At 38.9% G+C, this 16,979-nt stretch overlaps 1 protein-coding gene across 1 annotated transcript; it reads right to left on the reverse strand.

Annotated features, from left to right (window-relative positions):
• Positions 1 to 3,285: 3,285 nt before the first annotated feature.
• On the reverse strand, positions 3,286 to 14,482 carry LOC129741171 (uncharacterized). Its single transcript, XM_055732880.1, has 4 exons — positions 11,423 to 14,482; positions 8,438 to 10,729; positions 3,782 to 5,362; positions 3,286 to 3,354 (listed from the first exon to the last, which is right to left on the reverse strand). Exons 1-4 carry the CDS (start codon positions 14,480 to 14,482, stop codon positions 3,286 to 3,288), a joined length of 7,002 nt encoding a protein of 2,333 aa, XP_055588855.1.
• Between the last annotated feature and the right edge of the window lie 2,497 nt (positions 14,483 to 16,979).

Genomic DNA, 16,979 nt, shown 5'->3' on the forward strand with positions numbered 1-16,979 from the left:
CAACAAAGAATTAAGATTTTTAAGTGTCGTGAAACATTGTGAATTATAAAAAAAACGTCATAAGAAAATCAATGTTTGATCCATTTTTTTTTGTGAATGTGAAACAACTTGAGTCAAACTGACTTTGTGTGTGTGTGTGTGTGTGTGTGTGTGTGTGTGTGTGTGTGTGTGAGTGTGAGTGTGTGTGTGTGTGTGTGTGTGTGTGTGTGTGTGTGTGTGTGTGTGTGTGTGTGTGTGTGTGTGTGTGTGTGTGTGTGTGTGTGTGTGTGTGTGTGTGTGTGTGTGTGTGTGTGTGTGTGTGTGTGTGTGTGTGTGTGTGTGTGTGTGTGTGTGTGTGTGTGTGTGTGTGTGTGTGTGTGTGTGTGTGTGTGTGTGCGTGTGTGTGTGTGTGTGTGTGTGTGTACACAGCTAATTCTTGCCCAAAACACAAATAAGCAACACCCAACACCTAAGCTAGCTTATGGGAAATTCGGGATGAATTAGCCATTCAAGCTTAAAAACCCCTTAAGAAAAAAATAATAACTACCTTAATGTCCACTCACGTATCCTACTTTAAGGACTAACATCTGACAACCAACACAAACAACATTAATATCGCAGCTCGGTTTCATCCTGTAACACGGCATATCACAGTTTCTGGCAACCCTGTCTGGCTGCAGTGCTCAACGGGTGCATAGCAACGACCCGGATCACCTCCGATGTCTGCTTTCTGCTGGATCTGTTCCGGCTTGGCCACACAACAGAGTCGATCCCTCACAGTGAATTTAGCTCTCGGAAAAAGACACTCGACTCTCCAACAACGAACAACCTGTCAAAAGTCAATCACGGCTCATGACCGTGACACGACCTGTTCACAATAATAGCTAGGTATCTAATGGACCCACCCTTTTGCATTGTGATGTTTTCTTTTGTTGTCTTCTTCAATTTATTTTCGTTCACCGATCCTTCTCGTGACTTACGCCTCCCGCATCTAATAGGTCGGGTTTAGCTGACGCCGAGCATTCCCTACGCACCAGAGTTCTGCCTTCGGGGAGTACGCTACTTGTTTATTTTGTCCGTGTACATGTTGTATGTTTTATCGCACCTTCCAGAAGCCTCCAGAATCTGCTGCTGCTGCTCCGAATCAGCTGGAGAAGAACGTCTGATACAGCAATGGAACGACGAATTTCATTTGCCGCTCTATTTGTTGTTGTTTTGCTGTGTTTTTGATTACTTGGTTACGCGTGTTTTTTTTACATCTTACACTCTAAACTATAAATATACGAGTTTGGCTCGATTTAACACAAACACTACACGGTCCAAATGATTTAACAAAAAATAACAAATTACAATGCTACATATGTCAAAGTCATTTTCACTAAAATAAGGCCGCTTACAAGGTTCTTAGATACACAAGGTTTTCCGACTTTCACAGTAAGTAGGCGAGGAGTGAGCGAGGCTCTCAATGAGTTTGTTTATTTTTTGCTCAGCTTTTCTGTGGTTTGTTGGTAAACAAACTTCATGAGCTTTACATAAGGTGCGGAGATATTTTGATGCTGTCACAAATCTTCAGACTGGTGTGCATGCAATGCGGTCTGATTCGCATCAATGACGTCATAAGAGTTGTTTGGGTTGCAATTACGGAAGAGTTTTTGATTTAGATAACTTTTGTTTAATGAAAAAATGACCAAGTGCTGCATAAAATTCTGCAAAATTTCGCAGGTCGACGCTAAGAAGCAAAATAGAGCAGTGAGTTTTCATCAGCTACCGAAGGAACCCGCGGTACGCAAAAAATGGCTCGCGTTCTGTGGCCGTAAGGATGGATCCGGCATATACGTGTGCTCCCAGCATTTCGGACGGAGTTGGTCAATGTTTATATGGAAAACGCAAGGAGGGTTCTTATAAAATCTGGTAAGTATTTCTAACTTGGGCCATTATCGCAATATTCTTTATGTTTCGTTTTTTCTCTCAGCTTTGCGATCCGTTCGTTGCCCTCAAACTGAGTCTGCTCGATCCATCAGAGCTAAAGTGAGGAACCGGAAGCAAGTGGTCGAAGAACTTCTACAGAGAAATGCAAACTTGGGGATCAGTTGAAGTCATCGCCCTCGATAACAATAAAGGATCTTCTAAGATGGTTATTCCGCGACGACGGAACAATCTGCGGTAAAAAAAACGCGCTCTGTAACAACCGAATCACGCTGAAAAAAGCCATTCAATACTCATTTTGAGATGGGTAATTCACTCAACAAGGATATATGTTTCACCTTTTATACGAGCGTTCACTATTTTCAGTATTATAGTACTTTAATCATGATAATTTGACAACTTTTCTAGTAAACTGTATTACGCACTGCAGCTCCGATGATGTTATGACGTCATCACTGTAATACACACAATGTTTACGTTTTTTCGATCACCTATACCACGGCAAACCGAGTTCATCCACACCTCTACATCTAGCTCATGGCCTTAATTGCAAGATATAATAAGTTTTTTTCAGTGAGCTCCGAGGGTGTACGAGCATGACCTCTAAGGTTAAAAGATTTTAAATAAATAACATCATCATCCAAGAGTGGTTTTTTTCCAAAAAAAAAAAAAATACACACAACCAAAAAAATCTGGAAAATTACATCACATATGATGTAAATAAAAAGAAGCATCATATATGACGGAATTTTCAGTGCGAGTTGAATATTACATGCCTGTAAAATTATGCAACGTGTAATATGAAAGTGATGTAAATTTTAAAGCCACTGAATTTAGGAAAAATATCCTATTGGAATTTGTTTTGTTTACTTTTTTATTGATCCGATTCAATGGAGTTTTTTCATCTTTTATGACAAAAACAATCTCTTAATGATGAAATTCATTGTTTTATTTATCGACAAGCAAATTTATGGTTTTACACAATTTTTTTTAAAGTCACTTTCACTTTCTTCCTAAGTACCGAATCTTATGTATACTTAAGTACTCTATGGAGTAGCGTGGGGCCGCTTTCAGAACCACTTCCGCTGCCGCTTCTTTTCGGAGATACCCGGAACCAACCATATTGACGGACTTAGAAGCTAAGTGCTTCAATAAATGACTTTGGTTCACGACTTTTTTTTTTTTTTTTTAACAGAGCAGGGAAAAGCCCCCGGGAGTTGGTCACCATTCAAGACCATTCTCCCGAAGGCATAAAACCTCCTCACTTTTTTATTCATTTGTTTTTTCAATATTTTTCGTACAATTTTTGTGATTACACAGAATTTTTGTTTTATAAACGCTTCAATTATTCGGGCTCATTGTTTGAGAGCTGTATTTTCTTCAAATTGTGACTGTTGTAGGTGGCGGTGGTGGGTGGCGTTGGTGGGCGGTGGTGGGCGGTGGCGGTGGCTGGCGGAGAGGGATAAAAACAAAATTTTATGGAGGCAATTAGTGGCAGGCAGATATGTTTGAAGTGAGGAACTGGACTTCTTTCAAGTCTCCAGTGAGATTACTCTCTGTTAAGGAGACTTTGAAAAAACTGGTTTACGGCAGGTTCAACGATCTAGTTTGTTTTACTGTTGTTTCATACTAAGAAGTTCTCCAAGTGGTTTTTTATATGAACTTTGAGTTGACGTTTGAAACTGGCTTTGTTCCTTATGATTTTTAAGTGCGCTGGTAGACTGTTATACTTCATTTTACTGAAGTATTCAGGGGATCTTTTCATCTTTTCTGTGTTTGGTCTTCTTTGTATTAGGTTTTCTCTCGATCTTGTGGGGAATCTATGACTCTGTTGCTGGACATGTTGATTGTGGTGACAGAGTGGATTATACAGTACGTTGTGAATCCGCACAATACTCTGTAGTTCTCTTAGTGCAGCTATCGGTAGAACAGATAACGGGGCTTCTTTAAATAGGCTGAGCGTGGAGAAGAGTTTGGGTCGTTTGTAAACTGCTTTCAGACATCGATTTTGCATGGCCTGGAGTGGTCTTATATTGCTTTTACTTGCTGCTCCCCAGATAGAGACCATGTATTGCAGTTTAGACTGTACAAAAGCATGGTAGATGTACGTCAGCTGTTTAGTGGGTACGAACCTCGAAATTTTCCACATTAAGCTGTGTATAGCACTAAGCTCTTTTCTGAGCCTGTCTACGTGCGCATCCCATTTCAGAAATTCGTCAAAGATAAGCCCAAGGTACTTGAAGGTTTTAACTTTTTCGATTACTGTTGTACCAGTCTGAAGCAGATCCTCACATTCAATGCGCCGATTGGCTGTCCTAAAAATGACGTACTTGGTTTTGTCCAAGTTGAGCGAGAGAAGATTGTAATTGAAGTATCCTTGAAGTGTGTCCAAATCCTGCGCCATTCGAGACATTATTATTTGTTGATCAGCATGTTCGTACGACAGTGAAGTATCGTCAGCAAAAAGTCGGGGTTTGCCATGTAGACGCAAGTTATGCAAATCGTTCACGTACAGGATGAATAGAAGAGGACCAAGATTACTACCTTGAGGAACTCCAACTGGCAAGTTTCCTAGTTTGCTTGAAGTATGGTTGATTTGGACGAACTGTTTCCTGTTGGCAAGGTAGCTAGCTAAGAGGGAATTTGCAACACCTCTGATTCCGTAAGCATCCAGTTTTTGGAGCATAGTGGAATGATCGATTGTGTCGAAGGCCTTTTTCAGATCCAAAAACAACACTCCCATAAGTTTGCGATTATCGAGTGCGTTGTGGATATCATCTACAAGCTCGGTTGCCGCAGTTAATGTGCTTGAACCTTCCCGGAACCCATATTGATAGTTGTAGAACAGTTTGTGCTGGTTTAGGAAGTGCAAGATCCGCTCTGCTACGAGTTTTTCAAGGATTTTACTAAAAACTGATAATATTGATATCGGGCGGTAGTTACTGCAGCTAGTCTTTTTCCCTGCTTTGAATATTGGAATGACTCGTGCTGTTTTGAGAAACTCCGGAAATTGACCTGTCCTAATACAGTCGTTGAATATGTCTCTGATCAGCGGTGCCAAGATGACATGATGAGTTTTAACAAATTCTGCCGAAATGCCATCCGGTCCAGGACTTTTAGAAGAATCGAGGTTGTTAATAAGAACAATAAGTTCTTGTTCGGTTGCTTGTCTCAGGTATATACTTCTACCATTGTGAACTGATGGAGTATTACTACTCTGCACATTTCTCGGTATCGTGGCCGCTAATTGCGTCCCAACGTTGCAGAAGTAGTCGTTGAATGCATTTGCAACCAATTTCGCATCTTCCACGAGCACTCCATTTATTTCCAATTTAATAGTTTCGCTTTGTGACATGCTACGTCCAACCAGATCATTAAAATTTTTCCACATCGCTTTCTGATTAGATTTTTGGAATAGTTTGTGGTAATAACCTTTCTTAGCCTCAGCTTTGGCGCGCTGCAGTTTTTTCGAGATGTGCGATAGGAGTTCTTTCAGGTTTTCATTGAAAGGGTATTTTTTGCATCGGGCAAGAGTTCTGTCTTTAATACGCATCAATTTCCACACATCAAACGACATCCATGGACAATAACCTCTCACTTTTACTTGAACCGATACTGTTTTTGAGAACCTCTCTTTCAGCAAAGAGTATAATTCTATAAGTTTGATAAGTTTCTCTGACGGATTGCACGCTTGTATGTTTTCGAATTCTATTCGGAAAGCTGCATTTATTTGCTCGTGTTGAAGGATAACTTTTTCAAGTGTTTGATACGAAATGGTTTTTTTTAAATTAATTGTGGTCAACACCAGGCTGTGGTCACTGATGTCAAATGGGAGCGTTTCATTCAATATTTGATCAGCTAATGAATCTGAGCATACCACATGGTCAAGTATGTTGCTGCTAGCTGGACGAGTTGCATGTGTGTTAGATACACGACAACCATAGCATGTTAAAAGATCTAAATATCGTTGGACAACTGGACACATTTCCTTGTTTATAGGGATATTTACATCTCCAAGCATTAAGATCCGAGTGTCAGGTTTCAGGGATGCAAGAATAGAATCGATTTTGTCAAACAACAACTGCGGATTCTGAGACTGAACACTTTGTTTACATTTTTGTATTCCTGTTTTTGACAGTTTTATTTTTACATGACATTATCACGTTCAGTGTAATTTAATATTAATTTGACATCATGTCTTTATGATATTCTGTGTCGTGTAATTTTCAGAAATTTCTTATTCAGTGTTGTGAAGAGTTTGTGTGACAAAAAAAATGTAAAATTACATCATATGTGATGTAACGAAAAAGAAGCATCATATATGATTGAGTTTTCAGTGCGAGTTGAATATTAAACGTCTGTAAACTTCGAAAGACGTGTAAAATTTGAAAACATGTAAAATATTCAAGTCGTGTAATATTTTATTCGCACTGAAAATTCCGTCATATGTGATGCTTCTTTTTCTTTACATCATATGTGATGTAAATTTACATCAAATAATCGCGTTCTGTGTCAAGTAACGTTTGTGTCATTGGAATTCCGTGCTTTTAAGGATTCAAGTCTGTAAATTTACATTAATTAATCGCGTTCTACGTCATGTAATATTAAAGGCTTTCAATTTCAGTGTTGTTAAGGATTCAGATTTTTTTTCTGTGTATGTTTTAACAACACGATAACCTAAAACTTAGTTTTCTAGATTTACTTTTTTTAAATAAAAAAAAGAAAGTCTTAATTTGAAATCAAATCATGAAAACAAGGGAGTAGAAGTGTCAATTCAGTTACCAATTTTCTTGAAAGTTCGTACATTTCACCCTGACTTTCCCTAAGTGATGGGGCGCAAATTACGTTGTATATTTCCTTGTCTGCTGTTATTCAATGGCACAGGGAAGTGACATTCACCGAAGCTCATTAGCGTAAAAACAAAGTGTTGAAGGTATGATGATGCGTGATGTTATTTTTATTCAAAAATGTAGGTAGGTATACAATACACAAGACAGTCAATGGATTTCTAAAAATTTAATTCTTATGAAAACAAGTCGCAAGAACTTCAAAAAACAGAAATAGACAAGAAAAACGGAAAGATGTTCTCCCATCATCTAACATTTTTCCAGCTTCCGGCATAAATCTGTGGAACGATAATGAGCTTTAATTTCTGACCGCGAAAGCTAGAATGGACAATTTTCCCATTGGTTTTGAAAAGGACTTCATTTGTTACACTTTAATATAAATCAGGTCGGGCCTCAACAATCCTGCGAATTAAAGCTTCGGATTATACTATTTAAGCGGATTAATCTACTCGACTTTTTCAAGATGTACACGAGAACTGCAGCTTTACCGGACAACGATTGATTCCGGAAACAAATATTGGTCAAACGGATACAGCCCATCGATTCACATTCATGTCGCACGAGCCTGTGCGCTAACTTGATGAAACACAAAAGGGAGGGTACTTGAGTTTTCTGTTCATATATTTGGATACCTCTTGTCAATGGGAAGAAGTGAATTGTGAAATTTGCGAATTAACCAGTACTTCATTTGAGTGGAAACAGTATTTATTTTAAGTCGCAAATAAGTGACACGTTTTCCGACTTGAGACTATAAACTTGTTTTGAAATAAGAAACAATTGACGAACAAGAGTAAAGTTCAAATTTAATTCATGATTTTTCAGAGGTCAAGATTGAAACTTTTCCAACCACGGTTCGCAAAAGAACCCTTGAACCAGAAAATCGGACTTCAAACCTTCTCGGGGATTGTGCACACAAATAATTACCCAACAATTCTCCAACCGCTAAATCAGAAGAACGGCACAAAACTTTGCGCTTCCGATTTCCGCGACGATAAGTTTTTTTTTGAGTTCCCCTTTTCTTCCCTCTTTACCACCTTTTTTTTAAAAAAAATTTCAAACGCAACGATAACATTCGGGCTGACTGCTGATGCGGTAACGAACGACGGAAAAGTTTTGTCACACTTCCTCTCTGCAGCGGCCGGATTCCATCCGCTCTTCTCCGGAAGAAGTCGTCCGTTCCGTCGTCAGGTGTGAAAAGCTGCGGTGAAATGATTTCTAGCGGGGTTGTAAATTTTATACCTTTACTTCACCCTACCTCACCTTGGCGGGAGTGGCGAAATTTGATGTCACCCGAAGCAAGGGAAGGTTTAAAAAAAGTCCTAGGTGTCGAAATTCGTCCGGGTCCGGAAGTGTGGCTTCCTGCTTTCCGCGACCTTCACGATAGATTGAACAAGATTTCCACAAATGCAATTTGACGCATTTTGTAGATTTAGGATAAATGCACTGGTTTGGATAATGGATTTTCGGATGGTTTGGTGACGAGTAAAAAGACGCGCGTGTGATCTTAACGAGAGTTCTATTTCAACTGACTTAGTTACAAAAGTATGTGTGTAGATGGTGTGGATGTTATAGCAAATTTATGGCACAAAGTGCACTGTAAGAAATGTGGACTGTATCATCACTTTTTTATTTATTCATACTCCCCCCGTTGAGTCGTCAGAGTCAACATCAGGAAGCAGGCAAACCTTGGTTACAGCACGCTGGTATTCACCTTTGGCTGTACGAACTGTTACCACCCTGACGATGCCGTCCTTGCCAGGATGCGTTGAGATGATTCGACCTAATTTCCATTGTTGGGGTGGGATATTTTCGTCTCGTAGAAGAACCAATGCGCCTTCATGGATTTCCAACACACGGCCCTTCCATTTCTGACGTGTCTGGAGTGTATGCAAGTAGTCGGCTGACCACTTTTTCCAAAAATGGTCACGCATTATTTGAATGTGCTGCCACCTTGATAGTCTTCCAACCTTGAGATCGTCGTAACTTGGTTCCGGTAATGCCTTTGAGGATCTTCCAGTCAAAAAATGTGATGGAGTCAAAGCGCAAAAATCGTTAGGATTATCCGAATACGGTGATAACGGACGTGAGTTGAGTATTGCCTCTGCTTGGACCAGGAATGTATACATTTCTTCGTAGGTTAAACGCGTTTCGCCAACAACACGTTTCATCAGATATTTCATCGATTTTACTCCAGCCTCCCAGATGCCTCCAAAGTGAGGACTTCTTGGCGGAATAAAATGCCATGTTACGCCTTCAGAACTACAGTAGTCCTTCAACTTTCTTTGGTGGAGTTGATCTTCAAATAATTTTCGCAAGGCTGCAAGTTCGTGGTTCGCTCCCACAAACGTTGTTCCGTTATCCGAGTACATATCACACGGAAAACCACGACGACCATTAAAGCGTTGAAGGGCAGCGATAAAAGTTTCCGTCCGCATATCTGTCACGAGCTCGAAATGCAGTGCCTTGGTTGTCATACATACGAATACTGCGACGTAGGAGTTGTAGTATTTCGGCTTTCGTCCTCCTTCCCTGAGAACAAACGGACCAGCAAAATCGACACCTGTACGGCTGAAAGGTGGGGCTGGCGTGACACGATAGCTTGGTAAATTGCCCATGTATTGCTGCAGTTGTGGAGGTTTACATTTGAAACAGCGATAGCATCTTCCAATGACTTTTTTGATGACTGACTTAGCTTTGATTGGCCAGAAAGACTGGCGCACGAACGAGAGCAGGCCACTGTGCCCGACATGGAAGTGCTTCTCGTGCAGATGACGAACTATCATTTCCGTTATAGGATGCTTTTCTGGCATAAGAATTTGGTACCTACCGTCATAAGGAATGTCAGAATATTTCAATCTACCTCCAACTCGAATCAATCCGTCTTCGTCGATAAATGGTGCTAAACTTGAGTAGTTGTTTCGTTTCATAGAACCTGATGACAATTCTTTTTTAAGATCGCCGAATGCTTGGTTCTGAACTAATCTGCAAATTATTCGGGATGCTCTGGAAAGCTCTTCTGCTGTAAGTGGCTCATAATTCTTTGTCTTGGTACATTTGTTGGCAATGAACCTTAACACATATCCCCATGCTCGGTTTAATCGGTTAAAGTTGCTTAAACGTGACAAATCAAAAGGTTGTTGCTTTGGAGCCATTATCAGCGTATGTTTCACTTTCCGTATTTCGGGAAGAATTTCGATTGCAAGAATCTCAAATGTCGGTTCTTCAATCGATTCTATTTTGTGTAGTGCGACTGGGCCTGTCCACCACTGCTCGTTCTCTAAAAGTTGCTCTGGAAGCTCTCCACGGGACAAAGAATCTGCTGGATTGCATTGGGATCGTACATATCTCCATTCGTAGTCGTGAGTAAGCTCTACGATAGTAGCCACTCGGTTGCATACAAATTCATTTAACGTTGATGGACTCTTCTTCAGCCAACTCAGAACGATCTGTGAGTCTGACCAAAGCGTAACACAGTCGAATTCGATGTTGAGAGCTCCTTTCACCTTCTTAGTAAGTTGAGCCAACAAGAGGGCTCCGCAGAGTTCCAGTCGAGGGATGGTCATAGGCTTGAGTGGTGCGACACGTGACTTACTGCAGATCAAACGTACTTCAATTTCTTCATTTTCAGTAACACTTCGAACATACAGGCAGGCACCGTAAGCGACCTTAGAGGCGTCACAATACCCGTGTAGTTCAACACTTTTCACTTTTCCAGGAATAACACATCGTTGCTTCCGAATATTTTTCACTGAACACAATTGTTGCCGGAACGATTTCCAGATTTCCATTTGTTCTTGTGGAAGTTCATCTTCGCAATCCATTTTCAATCGCCAGAGTTCTTGCATAGTTAGTTTCGCCATAGTCACCACTGGACCCAAAAATCCCAGTGGGTCGAAGAGACGTCCAATTTCAGCCAAAACTATGCGCTTCGTCGGTTTGATGTTGCTGTTTAGCGGTGGTACGTTGAACACAGTGTTCTGAATATCAATCAAAACAAACACTCAGGATGCGTTTCCTGTTGGAAACATTCTGATTGTATAATGGGATAGCGCCTCTCGCAACTGCTTCGCCTGGCTGGTATGCAATCTCGATCAGCGCTCCTATCAGCTATGCAAACCGAGTCGCATCATTCAGAATAATCGGTTTAGCAAACATCGCATATCGGAGATGATTGAGATACAAACTGATCCATTCTGAATGTAGCTCACTCAGTACCTGCCTGAATTATATGAAATTCAAAATTATTTTTTGCAGAACGAGAAAAATCAAACAATTGTGAGGAACACCATAAATTCTCAGTAATTTTAACGTGACGGACGACAGTTTAATAAAAGAACTTGTAAAAATTGAAAAACACGGCGAAAGTGAACATCTTTCAAACACAACTACAATTTGATTTTAATTATACTGATGTTAAAAAACGTTATAACAACAAATAAATTTATTAATTTGCTGTATATCAAATCAAACAAAATACGCTAATGATCGGCTTCATGTATCACTCACTCACTGCCTGATCCATTCACTCCTGATCGAAGACCAACAAGATTCGCCATATGCATTGCACATTGGTGAGATTCCAATTTCATGATGGTGCTGCACTGTTTTGACAGCAAGCATCGTACGAGGTGATCTGTATTTTAGCGATGAATTGAACGATCGATGATCACATTCATTGAAAATGAGTGATATTTAGAACACTGGTTGAACACGAAGTAGTCTTCACTCGGATTCCATATCAGTCCAAGTGTCTTGATTGTGTTGTTGATGTCCGATCCTTCAAAGTCCATCTGCTTTTCTTGAAGTTCTGCGGGAATCATTTTTAAAACTTCCTCGCTGTTGGAGCAGAACTTGTGGACACCAAAACCACCTTTCTCGAGAATTCCGTTGAGCTGCTTGTATATTTCAATTACGTCAGCAATTGTTTTGCCACCCGTAATGAAATCATCGATGTAGCTGTCCTTTCGAATTACTTCCGCCGCGAGCGGGAATGTTTCAGATTCATCAGATGCCAACTGGATAAGCGAGCGTGTTGCCAAATAGGGCGCACTTGAGCAACCATATGTGACCGTCGATAATTCAAAAGTAGACATTTCACCCTTCTTGTTAAGCCATAAGATACGCTGAAATCGTCTATCGTCTTCATGGATCTGAACTTGACGGTACATCTTGGGAACATCGGCTGTCAGAACCACCTGATGAATGCAGAATCTTAAAATGATAGTGACTAAATCACTTTGCACCGTTGGGCCGACTAATTGGGTGTCATTCAGTGAAATGCCTGTTGACGACGCAGCCGAAGCGTCGAACACGACTCGAACCTTCGTTGTGGAACTTGATTCCTTAAAGACCGCATGGTGCGGTAGGAAGTAACACTCCTTGGGACTGTCATTAACTTCTTTCATATGGCCGATGGCCAGATATTCGTTCATGAAATTCTCATATTGTTCCCGCTTGGCAGGATTTCTGGAAAAACTCATCATAAGCTTGTTGAATCTTTGCTTGGCAGTTTCAAAGGAATCGCCTAGTTGACTCCTGAGATCATTGAAAGGCATGCGCACGATAAAACGGCCATCAGATGAACGACGGTGAGTTTCTTCGAAATGCTTTTCTACGGCGCGTTCCACCGCAGTCATAGTAGAAGAGTTATAACAATTTTCGAGCTCCCAAAACTTCATAAGCGTTCGATTAACATCATCATGGGTGGTGTTCACTTGGCAAACACGCTGGGAGGATCGTTTATTTGTTGTCTTTGCTGAACCGCTAACAACCCAGCCGAACACAGTTTCAGCGAGAGTAGGAAGGTTGTTACCGATTTTCATTCGTCCTTTCTTCAGAACGTCATAGAAAACTTCTGCGCCGATTATCATGTCCACCTCGCGTGGAACATTAAAAGAAGGATCGGCGAGTTCAAAATCTCGAGGAAAATTCCATGAATTAACGTCTACTTTACCTGTAGGCAGCTCGGTGATCGAAGGGGTGATTAAAAAATCCAGACTGGCAGAATAGGCTCGATTTCGCGACGAAACATTCGTTCGAACAGTCTTGCATGACATCGTCTTCATGCCATTCAATCCGCAGATTGTAATCGGTGGATTCAAATCGGTGGGTGTGATATTCAATTTTGCAGCTAAATTCTCGGTTATCAAATTTGCCTCGGAGCAGCAATCAAGCAAAGCTCTGCATTTGATTTTCCTGTTGCCAGCACCGGCAACCAATACTACAGCAGTCGAGAGAAAAATCTGTTCAGCAGTAGCTTGAGTTTGCGTGCAGCAGTTAACAATTTGCGTATCAGCTGTTCCATCTTGTTTCTTGTTGTATTGGTGAGTGGATGTGCTTGGATTCGGAGAGTTTTCAAATTGCGTTGTAGTAGTTTCGCTCAAATGCAAGAGAGTGTGATGTGGCTTTCCACAACTTTTGCAACATTGATCCGTTTTGCATTGAGCTGTGCGGTGGCCTTTACGCAGACAATTAAAGCAAAGACCCGCCTTCTTGACTCTCTCGAATCGTTTCTTTGCTGAGAGTTTCTTAAACGAGAGACACTTGTAAATGGATGACTCACCTTTACAGCAAGGACATGCTTCGCTCGTCGATTGCACAAACACTTTTGCTTGCTTGCTCCTTGGTGCTGATGTGTTGGTTGTCTGTTGAGCTTGACCTTGAAGTTTCTGCAAAACTCGGCTTCGTTCCTTCAGGAATTCGACTAATTGCTGGTAGCTCGGCAATGTCCCACTTTTCATCGAAGATTCCCAAAGTTTCCTCGTTTCTCGATCCATGCATTTGCCAACAACATTAATCAGCATCATTTCCGAAAGCCCCTCCACAGGAAGATTCCTATTCTTCAAAGCATCGACATTTTTCGATAAAGCCTCTACTAGCTTGCGCAACTCATCACCGTTTTCTTTGGATAACTTTGGCAATTCTAATAATGCATCAATGTGGGTGTCGATGATGAGTCGTTCATCCTCATATGCGTCTTCCAGCAGACGCCATGCCGATTCATAATCATTGTTATTGATCACATCTTGATCAATCTTCCCAGCTGCACTACCGATCAAGGAATTTTTGAGGTGATACAACTTGATTGCAGGGGATTCATTCGGGTAGCGATTCATGATTGTTTGGAACATACATTTAAAAGAAAACCAATTTTCTAGCTTACCATCGAATGTAGGGAGCGGAACCTGGAGGTGAGCAATCGGATTAATTGGCTGTGGCTTGGGCTGAAATTCAAGGGCGGCAGAATTCATAACGGGAGCATTCTTCATGTCGGCTATCATCGTCTGCAATCGTACATACAGTCCGTCGTGCAAGTTCTCAAAATTAGCATATTCCGATTCCACGTCATCTTTTTCTTCTGCCGACACTTGGCCAAAAATGGCTTCATGTGTGGATTCGAAATCATCGTAGCAACGACGAACTGTTTCGAGATGCAGGTTGAGACGATGGATGTTTGGTTCTGCCTCATTTTCGATTGAATCCTGCACGCGCAGCAATTTCCGAACAATGCGATCACGGCGATCCATTAATAGCAGCAGTTGCTTCTTCATGTTTCGTTTTTCTGCGGCTTGCGCTGCCACTAACACACTGCTATTTGAATCGAACTCCACTTCTCCAAAGTTTTCTTCAGTACACTCAACCAACTGTCGTGGTTGTATGTTTTCAATTACTCTCTTGGGAGTATCACTATCTTGCTTTCTCGCACTTTTTGTTTTCCTCTTTCCACTCATAGAGGTTCACTTGGAAGAGTTCCACAAAGGATATTTCCCCCACTTATGCACACATGCATCCAACACTTGTCGGATAGGTTTTTCTGTTCTTCCTTTGTGCTTTGCTTCTTCGGCCAATCGGCGACGATTCAATTGTCCATGGTCAAACGACGACAATGTTCACACACACTCATTCACTTGCATCATTCAGTAGCAACCGGCTTTTTGCGTTCTTCTTTGTTCTCGGCCAATCGGCGACAAGACAAAATTCACATATGTTTGTGTGTGTGATCGGATAGCATTGCACTACCGATTCGGTTTTCTTCGGCCAAACGGCGACTCACTAACACAACTAAACTTTGTTCGCTGCTTTGCGCAACGGTTACCGAATGATGCAAGAAATGGCGGAGCACAAATTCACACGCGGTTCAAGAACTTTTGCGACTAAAATCACCGAAAACCATCACAAAATTCGCTCGGAATTCTTCTTAAAACACGATTTATCCAAATCCGGAATCGAACGGACCAAAATAATGTAGATTTAGGATAAATGCACTGGTTTGGATAATGGATTTTCGGATGGTTTGGTGACGAGTAAAAAGACGCGCGTGTGATCTTAACGAGAGTTCTATTTCAACTGACTTAGTTACAAAAGTATGTGTGTAGATGGTGTGGATGTTATAGCAAATTTATGGCACAAAGTGCACTGTAAGAAATGTGGACTGTATCATCACTTTTTTATTTATTCACATTTCAAGTGGAAAATCTGGTTTGGAAATTTTTTTATTGTTTGATTTGAGAGTTGATTTTTCGTTGGAAGATATTTGTCAGAGTTGGGATAGAAACGTAGAAAAAAAAACTAACTGACGAAAATTCTAAAAATGACAAAAAAAGACTAAAATTACAAAAATTACAAAAATGACAAAAATGATAAAACTAAAAAAAATGACAAAAATGACAAAAATGACAAAATTGAGAAAAATGAGAAAAAAGAAAAAAAATGTCAAAAATGTCAAAAATGACAATAATGACAAAAATTACAAAAATAACAAAAATGACAATAACGACAAAAAAGACAAAAATTACAAATGACCAAAACGACAAAAATAACAAAAATGACAAAAAATGACAAAAATGACAAAAATGATAAAAATGACAAAAAATGTCAAAAATGACAACAATCACAAAAAATTACAAAAATGACAAAAATGATAAAAATGACAAAAATAACAAAACGACAAATATGACAAAAAATGGCAAAATTGTCATAAATGAGAAAGAATTCAAAAATTAAAAATCGCAAAAGTAACAATAATGACAAATACAAAAAAATGACTAATACAAAAAAAAATTACAAAAATTAAAACATACGCAAAAATGACAAAAATGATACAAACGACAAAAATTACAAAAGAGACAATATTGTCAAAAATGACAAAAATTACAAAAATGTAACATAAAATAATTACAAAAATTAAAAAAAAGGCAGAATTGACTAAAATAACAAATGAAAAAAATTACAAAATTAACCCTTTGTATCATAAAGTAACAAATTTGCAACAATTAATGTATGAAAAAATTGAAAAATCGTATTTCATTTTAATTTTTTTTCTTGATAAACACATCATTTCTAACTGTTTAAAATAATTTTTAAGGGAAAATAAAAAATCATGAAACGAAAGGTTAATGACAAAACTAAAAAAAATGAAAAAAATTGCGTAAATTACAAAAATCAATTACAAAAATTACAAAAATTACTAGAATTACAAAAAATGAAAGAAAATTACAAAAATTACAGATGACAAAAATGGCAAAAAATGGCAACATTGACATAAATGACAAAAATTACAACTATTAAATAAAGCAAAAATTAACAAATACATCAAAATGACAAATACAAAAAATGACAAAAATGGCAAAAATCACAAAAACGACAAAATTTACAAAAAAAATTACAGAAATTACAAAAAATTACAGAAATTACAAAAAATTACAGAAATATAAAAAAAATTACAGAAATATAAAAAAAATTACAGAAATGATAAAAATGACAAAAATGACAAAAAATGACAAAAAATGACTAAAATGACAATAATGACAAAATTGACAAAAATGACAAAAAATGATAAAAAATGATAAAAATTACAAAAATGACAAAAAATGACGAAAATGACAAAAATTGACAAAAATGACAAAAATGACAATAATAACAAAAATGACAAAAATGACAAAAAATGACAAAACTTACAAAAATACAAAAATTTCAAAAAAGACAAAAATTGAAAATATTTCAAAAAACAATTACAAAAATAATGGAAATTACAAAAATGATGAAGATGAAAAAAATGACAAAGTTGATAAAAATTATAAAAATAACAAAAACTATCAATCATTACTAAAATTACACAAATCACAAAAAACAATAAGAATGACAAAAATCACAATTATTGAAAAGTATGAAAAAAGGGGCAAAATGGCAAAATTGACAAAAATCACAAAATCGACAGAATGACTTTTT

This window comes from Uranotaenia lowii, chromosome 2 (genome assembly GCF_029784155.1).
Source record: "Uranotaenia lowii strain MFRU-FL chromosome 2, ASM2978415v1, whole genome shotgun sequence".
Lineage (NCBI taxonomy): Eukaryota > Metazoa > Arthropoda > Insecta > Diptera > Culicidae > Uranotaenia > Uranotaenia lowii.

Excerpts from the sequence above, each read along its gene's own strand:
- LOC129741171 (XM_055732880.1), bottom strand. The coding sequence starts at position 14,482 with ATGAGTGGAAAGAGGAAAACAAAAAGTGCGAGAAAGCAAGATAGTGAT. Across the intron at positions 10,730-11,422 it reads ATCACTCATTTTCAATGAAT|AACACTGTGTTCAACGTACC; the intron begins GTGATCATCGAT and ends ATTGATATTCAG. Across the intron at positions 3,355-3,781 it reads GTATTGTGCGGATTCACAAC|CCACCGCCACCGCCCACCAC; the intron begins GTACTGTATAAT and ends CCTCTCCGCCAG.